General features: G+C 37.6%; 1 protein-coding gene across 1 annotated transcript; it reads right to left on the reverse strand.

Moving 5' to 3' along the window:
* On the reverse strand, positions 8,038-9,131 carry LOC102178173 (olfactory receptor 13C2). Its single transcript, XM_005684260.2, has one exon. It carries the CDS (start codon positions 9,035-9,037, stop codon positions 8,081-8,083), a length of 957 nt encoding a protein of 318 aa, XP_005684317.2. The 5' UTR covers positions 9,038-9,131; the 3' UTR covers positions 8,038-8,080.

Genomic DNA, 9,823 nt, shown 5'->3' on the forward strand with positions numbered 1-9,823 from the left:
TTGAGAAAATCATTCAGTATTAGCCAATTTCTTTTCTACCCCATTTCCCCTTTTTCCTCTCCTCCTGAGTGGTCAGCTATACATACTAGTCTTTTCCAACATGACCCATATAAGCTCTTACAGTCCTTTCTGTATTTTCCATTCTTTTTTTCTCCATACATCAGTCTGGATATTTCTACTGATTAACCTTTCAATTTGCTAAGCCTTTCTTCAACTTTGTCTAAGTTGTGGTAAATCCATCTCTAGTTCCTCCTTCTGGCTGTATTTTTCAGCTCCATAATATCTACTTGACGTTTTAATATAACATCAAATGCTCAAGTGAACTTGTCATCTTGTAATGTGTGTAAAGGTACATGTTAACCCTGGTTATTTTCAAATAGGTCTGGTAACTTCTATATTTGGATCATCCTGAGAGATTTTCATCTTTTCATCGTTTTCATCTTTTGATCTTATATCTTACCAGTTATCATACATAAAAAACATATAATCTCTGGATGATGTTTTATTTATACAAAGAGAATTTCCTTTATCTTTGATACAACCCTAGATTGAGAAAGATTGCTTTGATCCGAAGAGTCACTGAGACAAGTTAGAGATGGATTTCAGGTTTTGTAGAACTTGGCCAAAAATCTGTTTCATCTCCCGTTTTAGATTTATCCCTCTAGGTTCCAAACTAAGAACCTGGAGTGTGTACAAGGGAGATTTCCCTTTCAAGAGTCAATGGACTTCAATTTTTATCTCATACCAACTGTGGGACTGATAAAACTTAACCTAACATATTTAACCTCCTTTTGCTCAATTTCCAGCACTCTTACTCTGGGCAGCCTAAAACTTAGCAAGTGCTTCATGTGGTAAATGAATTATACCTGCTGAGATCATTTAACTTCCTTAATTCAGAAACTTGGCCTCCCTTCAGTTCAGAATAGAATGTATTGGTAGGTTTAACTCTCTCTCTAGAACCTTAGCTCCTCATATCCTGACTCATTCAGAAGCAATCTAATTTGCTTAAAAAACATTATACTTTGTCTAGGATTGTCATAACTTTTCTTCCAAGGAGCAAGTACCTTTTAATTACATGGCTGTAGTCACCATCTGCAATGATTTTGGAGCCCAAGAAAATAAAATCTATCACTGTTTCCACTTTTTTGCCATCTATTTGCCATGAAGTGATGGGACGAGATGCCATGATCTTCATTTTTTGAATACTGAGTTTTAAGCCAGCTTTTTCACTCTCCTCTTTCACCTTCATCAGGAAGCTCTTTAGTTTCTCTTTGCGTTCTGCCATTAAAGTGGTAACATCTGCATATCTAAGGTTGTTGATATTTCTACCAGCAATCTTAGTTCCAGCTTTTGATTCATCCCGTCCAGCACTTCACATGATGTACTCTGCATATAAGTTAAATAAGCGGATGACAATATACAGTCTTGGCTACTGCAAATAGTGCCACTATGTGCACTGGGGTGCACATATGTTTTTGAATTAGTGTTTTTGTGTTTTCTGGATGTATATCCAGGAGTAGAATTGCTAGGTCATATGGTAGTTCTATTTTTAGCTTTTTGAGAAATTTCCATATTGTCTTCCACAGTGACTGCACAAATTTTTATTTCCATCAATAGTGTACAAGGGTTTCCTTTTCTCTACATTCTCATCAACATTTGTTACTTATGTTCTTTTTGATGGTAGCTATTCTGACATGTGGGAGGTGATATCTCATTATGATTTTGATTTGAATTTCCCTGATAATTAGCTATGTTGGGCATCTCTTCATTTACTGTTGGCCATCTGCATTTCCTCTCTTGAAGAATATCTATTCAGTTCTTCTGCTCATTTTTAAATCAGGTTGTTTTCTTTTTTGAGGTTGAGCTGTATGATCCATTTTTATATATTGGATATTGATCCTTTATCGGTCATATGCTTTACAAATATCTGCCCCTATTCACTAAGTGGTCTTTTCATTTTGGTGATGGTTTCCTTTACTGTGCAAAAGTACGTTTAAGAAGGCCCCATTTTTTTATTTCTACTTTTATTTCCTTTACTTTAAGATACATATCCAAAAAAATTATTGCTGCAATTTATGTCAAAGAGTGTTCTGCCTATGTTTTCCTCTAGGATTTGTGTAGGATTTATGTAGTATCTGGCCTTACACTTAGATAAAAGATTTGCCTTTTGCAGCAATATGGATGGACTCAGAGGACATTTGAAACAACTCAGACAAAGAAAGAAAAGTGATATGATATCACTTATACACGGAACCTAAAAAATACAACAAAGTAGTGAATCCAACAGAAAAGAAGCAGACTCATGGATCTAGATCTCCCCTCTACCTTGAAGTTGGGAAAGACTGAGGATGGAAGGAAAACGGGGCGACAGATGATGAGATGGTTGGATGGAATCACCAGATCAGTGGACATGAGTTTGATCAAACTCCAGGAGACAGTGAAGGACAACGAAGCCTGACATGCTGCAGTTCATGGAGTAACAAAGAGTTGGATGTGACTTCTCAACTGAACAACAACAAACAGAACAAATGAGGGCTTACCAGTGGTATTGAGTGGGGCAGGATATATGGGCATGCTAGTGGGAGATAGAAACTATTGAGTATAACATAGGCTAGAAATATGTACTTACAACATAGAAAATATAGCCAATATTTAGTAATAACTAAATATTATATAACCTTTTAAATTGTATTTTTAAATATTTTAATTATTTTTCAAAGTGATTGTCTAATGAAAAACTAACATTTTCAGTGGGAAAACAAAGTTTCTTTGTTTTGTACTCATATTTTTTACTTGTTATTTAATGCTTACTTATCATTTTAGATGAGTTGGTTATCAGTCCCTCTATAATGAAGGAAATAACACTTTTTAAATAAACAGATGATACAGTATTAGTATCCTAATGAGGAGCTGCCAGAAATAATGACTATTCTAGTGAATTGCTGCCCAAATGTTCATAGATCCATACAAAGTTATTATTATGGATAGGCATTACATAATTTTCAGTGACAACTCAAAATCTAATTTGTAGCATGTTTTCCTAGTGGACTATCTCCAAATTTGATGAACGACCTTCCCAATTAACTTGAAGAGTCCCTGGGAGTATCTCACATGTGCTGAATAGATGTCCACCTCCTCCCCCTCAGGATACTGCTATCACACTGTTATGATCTGCTATTCCTATCACTCCCCTGGAATTTGATTCTCACATTGTCTCAAATAGGCTCTACAGTTTAGTGTGCCCATAAATTAGATGATCCAAACTAGGACACTTTTGACATGAAATGAGTAATTACTAATTACACTGTAGCAGCTGGTATTAATTAGACAAATTCTGAGCAAATCGAAAGATATGGTCACCATTCCAAGGATGTTTCCCTTAGGGTCATCACGTTTCAAGACCACAGGATGCTTCACACACAAAATATTGGCATCATATTTTGCTACCAGCACCCTAAAACAGTACTGTTTGTCCCATAGACGATGGAAACTACTTTGGTTTACACCTGATATCTTCCAAGGACCAGACCTAAGTCCATGGAGTCAAGCTAGGAAAACAATCAATCTCTGACAATATCATACACCCTTGGAACTAAGGCACAGTGAACCCTATTAAGATAATAGGAGACCAGGGATAAGAAGAGAGTTAGATGATAAAGAATCTTCCTTATGGTGGAGGTTAGGAAGAAAGAGATATCTAATTAAGGTTTTCTTGTTTCCTTTTCTGCATCATAATTTCCTTATCAGTTCAGTTCAGTCACTCAGTCGTGTCCAACTCTTTGCGACCCCATGAATTGCAGCACGCCAGGCTTCCCTGTCCATCACCAACTCCCAGAGTTCACTCAAACTCATGTCCATTGAGTCGGTGATGCCATCCAGCCATCTCATCCTCTGTCGTCCCCTTTTCCTCCTGCCCCCAATCCCTCCCAGCATCAGAGTCTTTTCCAATGAGTCAACTCTTCCTCAAATTTTCAGTTAACAAAAAGAAGTCCAGGGCCAGCTATAGCTCAGGGAACAAAGGGAAAATAATCCACACATGGCATAAAACAAACTGGAAAAAGAACCACATCAACATTGATGACACTGAAGAACAGGCACAAATGACTAGCAATAAGCCTAAATAGTGATCAGGAATAAGAAATACTTAGCCACAAACAGAAGTTTCTAAAAACCACTATTCCCTCACACTTCTGTATTCTATCTCGGAACGGCACATTTTTCTGTCCTAATAAAGTCAAATGAAATTCGAAAATTGCTAGTCTCTGTTCCCAAAGAAAGACCAATCTTTCCATATGGTGTTTCCACTTTCTAGAGGGTGCATAATGACCAACATTGAATCCAACTACTGAAAAAACCTGAAAACCAGTGAAAAAACTATGATCTCACTTTTCAAGAAAAAATCTTTTGGGGCAGCTTCTCATTGACCATCATGATGAAAGAAGTAAATGTAAAAGAATAACACACAAAATTAATGCAAAAGAATGCTCAAACTATCACACAATTGCACTCATCTCACATGCTAGTAAAGTAATGCTCAAAATTCTCCAAGCCAGACTTCAGCAATACCTGAACCTTGAACTCCCTGATGTTCAAGCTGGTTTTAAAAAAGGCAAAGGAACCAGAGATCAAATTGCCAACATCTGCTGGATCATGGAAAAAGCAAGAGAGTTCCAGAGAAACATCTATTTCTGCTTTATTGACTGTGCCAAAGCCTTTGACTGTGTGGATCACAATAAACTGTGGAAAATTCTGAAAGAGATGGGAATACCAGACCACCTAACCTTCCTCTTGAGAAATCTGTATGCAGGTCAGGAAGCAACAGTTAGAACTGGACATGGAACAACAGACTGGTTCCAAATAGGAAAAGGAGCACGTCAAGGCTGCATATTGTCACCCTGCTTATTTAACTTCTATGCAGAGTACATCGTGAGAAACGCTGGACTGGAAGAAACACAAGGTGGAATCAAGAGTGCCGGGAGAAATATCAATAACCTCAGATATGCAGATGACACCACCCTTATGGCAGAAAGTGAAGAGGAGCTAAAAAGCCTCTTGATGAAAGTGAAAGAGGAGAGTGAAAAAGTTGGCTTAAAGCTCAACATTCAGAAAACAAAGATCATGGCATCTGTTCCCATCACTTCATGGGAAATAAACGGGGAAACAGTAGAAACAGTGTCAGACTTTATTTTTCTGGGCTCCAAAATCACTGCAGATGGTGACTGCAGCCATGAAATTAAAAGACGCTTACTCCTTGGAAGAAAAGTTATGACCAACCTAGATAGTATATTCAAAATCAGAGACATTACTTTGCCAACTTAGGTCCATCTAGTCAAGGCTATGGTTTTTCCTATGGTCATGTACGGATGTGAGAGTTGGACTGTGAAGAAGGCTGAGCGAAGAAGTATTTATGCTTTTGAACTGTGGTGTTGGAGAAGACTCTTGAGAGTCCTGTGGACTGCAAGGAGATCCAACCAGTCCATTCTGAAGGAGATCAACCCTGGGATTTCTTTGGGAGGAATGATGCTAAAGCTGAAGCTCCAGTACTTTGGCCACCTCATGCGAAGAGTTGACTCATTGGAAAAGACTCTGATGCTGGGAGGGATTGGGGGCAGGAGGAGAACGGGACGACACAGGATGAGGTGGCTGGATTGCATCACAGACTCGATGGACGTGTGTCTGAGTGAACTCCGGGAGTTGGTGATGGACAGGGAGGCCTGGCGTGCTGCGATTCATGGGGTCGCAAAGAGTCGGACACGATTGAGTGACTGAACTGAACTGAACTGAACTGATATACTTTTCAGAAAAGAAACTCTCAAGAACTCATTTTATTCCCTGTACAGTTTCAGAAAAGCATACCATTCCAAGAGGAAGTCAGTTAGGTCTTTTTTTTTTTTTTCTTTTTTTTAGTTATATGTAGGACCTGGGAATAATTAACTGATGGTTATCTCAAATTTCTTAGAGAACATTCTCAAAAAGTTACTAATAGATTAAAACAACGTTTCAAGGAGATAGAGATAGAAATAGAAAGGACTCAAGAGAACAGACTCAATTTCTCTCTTTGTGTTATGATAATCTGTATAATGTTCCTCACTGCCTCATTTGTGAAATATAAGGGGAGAAATGTATGCCTTCCTTATAGTAAAAATAAATACAAGATTAAAAAAATTAAAGGATAAGAAAGAAAACCAACAATATTTTAAAATCTAAATAAAAATGAACAATTATGTATTATGGGATTTTTGTTAGCATTAGAAAGCTAAAGCAATCAAAGAGAAATAAAACCAAGTAACTTACTACCTCAAAGTTTTTTTTAATTTTAAAATAAACATAATCAAAACTAAATAAAATTTAAAATTCAGAGGCTAATATGATAGCAGTTAGAGAGAAAAGAGATGTAATATTAAAATAAACATTAGTTAAAAAGAATTCATTTGAATCCGTTCTGATGAGATCGATGAAACTGGAGCCAATTATACAGAGTGAAGTAAGCCAGAAAGAAAAACACCAATACAGTATACTAACACATATATATGGAATTTAGGAAGATGGCAATGACGACCCTGTATGCAAGACAGGAAAAAAGACACAGATGTGTATAACGGACTTTTGGACTCAGAGGGAGAGGGAGAGGGTGGGATGATTTGGGAGAATGGGAATTCTAACATGTATAGTGTCATGTAAGAATTGAATCGCCAGTCCATGTCTGACGTAGGGTGCAGCATGCTTGGGGCTGGTGCATGGGGATGACCCAGAGAGATGTTGTGGGGAGGGAGGTGGGAGGGGGGTTCATGTTTGGGAACGCATGTAAGAATTAAAGATTTTAAAATTTAAAAAATAAAAAAAAATAAAAAAATTTAAATAAAAATAAATAAATAAACATTAAAGTCTAAGATGAAAATCTAAAGTGTGCAACTCAGATCAAGAAGAAATAGGGACTTCCTTTATGGTCCAATGGTTGGGAATCTGACTTGCAGTGAAAGGGACATGGGTTCAATCTCTGGTTGGGGAACTAAAATCCCACATACCTGGGACAACCAAGCCCAGTAAGCCTGAGTGCTACAACTATTGAGACCGTGAGCTCTGGAGTCCACATGCCATAACTAGAAGGTTCATGTGCTACAATATCCCACATGCTGCAACTAAGATCCAACAGAGCCAAATAAATTAATATATATATTAATATAAATTTATTTATTTTAATTGGAGGTTACTTAGCTTACAATATTGTATTGGTTTTGCCATACATCAACATGAATCCGCCACAGGTATACACGTGTTCCCCATCCTGAACACCCCTTCTTCCTCCCTCCCCATACCATCCCTCTGGGTCATCTCAGAGCACCACCCCCAAGCATCCAGTATCATGCATTGAACCTGGACTAGCGATTCATTTCATATAAATAAATATTTTAAATAAAAATAGGAAATAAAATGGCAAAGGTGATTTTTTTAAAGATTGAAGGTTACAAACAGAGGAAAGAAATATAAATCCCAGATAAAAATCAAATGTAAAAACCATCTAAAAGATAGATTCACATTTCTTAATAACATTCCTCTTGGATTGGCAATACATTAAATACTTCATGGATAGAGAGACAATGGAACAGAGAAAAAGATATAGCTCTATTCTTATCAGTGGGTAATTTGACTCAGAAGTTATTTATATTTACAGCTTTAAATATCAAGTATTTGGTTGTAAGAGCAAAGCAATTAGATCCCATGTATCAGAAGGTATATATATTTTAAAAAAAAACTGCCAAAGCAGTTATGTTGAAAGTAGAAAAGAATAATTTAATGCCTCCTAGTTGGATATGAGGGGCTTCCCAGGTGGCTCAGTCGTAAAGAATCCGTCTGCCAATGCAGGAGATGAGGGTTTGATCCCTGGATCAGGAAGATCCCCTGGAGAAGAAAACGGCAACCCATTCATATTCTTGCCTAGGAAATCCCATAGACAGAGGAGTCTGGTGGGCTACAGTCCACGGGGTTGCAAGAAAGTTGGAGAAGACTCAGCGACTAACCAACAAAATTGATTAATTGATTTCTACATTGTGATTATAAAAGTTACCTGTCCCTTTTCCATTTACTTATCAAAAATTTTTCTTCTCAGTAAACGTTTTACTGCTTCCTTCACATCCTTGTTTCTGAGACTGTAGATTAAAGGATTAATCATCGGAGTCATCACTCCATAGAACACAGATACAAGCTTGTCAGTAGCATCCATGTCATCTGAATTAAGTGTCTCTGTAGACTTGGGCTTCATGTACATGAAGAGAATGGTTCCATAGAATATTATCACCACAGTCAAGTGGGCTGAGCAGGTAGAGAAGACTTTGCTTCTCCCCTCAGAAGAGCGAATTCTGAGGATGCTGATAATAATTAATGTGTAAGAGATAATGATTAGCAATAATGGTGTCATTATGAATAAGGTTGTGGCCACAAGCATGATGAACTCGTTACCTGAGATATCAGCACAGGCCAATTTCATGACAGCCAGAATTTCACAGGTGAAATGATTGATGACATTATTCCTGCAGAAGGGCAATTGCACTACACACCCAGTTTGTACTGTAGAGTTGACAACTCCTATGATCCAGGAGCCAGCTGCCATGGGCACATAGGAACCCTTGCTCATGATGACAGAGTATCTTAGAGGGTTGCAAATAGCCACATACCGGTCAAAGGCCATCATGCCCAGGAGCACACACTCTGTTGTCCCCATAGCCAAGCCAAGGAACATTTGCACAGCACAGCCAGAGAAGGAGATGGTCTTTTTTTCTGAAAGGAAGCTCACCAGCATGGGGGGAATGGAGACAGTGGTGTAGCAGATGTCCAGGAAGGAGAGGTTCCCCAGGAAGAAGTACATAGGGGTGTGAAGGTGGGAGTCTAAGATGCTGATGAGAATAAGGGTACCATTTCCCAGAAGGATGACCACATACATTATTAAGACAAGCACATAAAAGAGTAATTCAAGCCTTGGATAACCAGAAAGCCCCTTCAGAAAAAATTCCACCAGAATGGTTTGGTTTTCCCATTCCATTGTATGGTTTCTTTTCCACCTGTAACATATTAGAATATGTTAAGATAAAATATGTATTCTACTATGATTATATTCAACTATGTACCAATGTAGAAGTACCATATACTCATAGGAAGAAAAGAAAATATAAAAAGGAGTAGACCAAAGAAAGAAGAAAAGAAATAAAGTGGACCAAACAGAATAGAGAGGGGGAAGGGAAGAGAAATGAACATATTTTCAAGCTACAAGCAATATGCCATGCAATTTATTGAATCTCATCAAGGTTCTGGGAGAGAGGTATCATCATCCACATTTTACAGTAAATAAATCAAAGCAAAAATATTAAGTAAACTTAATTAAATGCAAATTTAGAGCAGAGGTAAGATTCAAACCCAAGTCTTCCTTGCTGAAGCCTGAGCTTTTGGTCATATTTGTCACCACAAGTTAACTAAGGTTTAAAATAAATACGAGTATTGCATTACGTGTAACTGAAAAGTAAACTATTTTTATTGGTTTTATTGGCTACAAACCACCACTGGAGAAGGAAAAGGCAACTCACTCCAATGTTCTCATCTGTAAAATCTCATCAACAGAAGAGCCTGGTGGCGTACAGTCATGGGGTCACAAGAGTTGAACATAACTTAGTGACTAAACAACAACCCCCCACACAATAGATTAATGATCTTGTCACTTTTCCATGTTATACTGCTATGCTTGTTATCTGACTTGTCCATTAGCATGAAAAATTTATTAAGGCAAGGACTTTTTCTTGTTTACTTCTACCATACCAGTATCTACAATATAACA

The sequence above is a fragment of the Capra hircus genome, chromosome 8 (assembly GCF_001704415.2).
Source record: "Capra hircus breed San Clemente chromosome 8, ASM170441v1, whole genome shotgun sequence".
Taxonomy (NCBI): domain Eukaryota; kingdom Metazoa; phylum Chordata; class Mammalia; order Artiodactyla; family Bovidae; genus Capra; species Capra hircus.

What these genes read in the sequence shown, in the direction of transcription:
- LOC102178173 (XM_005684260.2), bottom strand. Translation starts at nt 9,037, where the DNA reads ATGGAATGGGAAAACCAAACCATTCTGGTGGAATTTTTTCTGAAGGGG.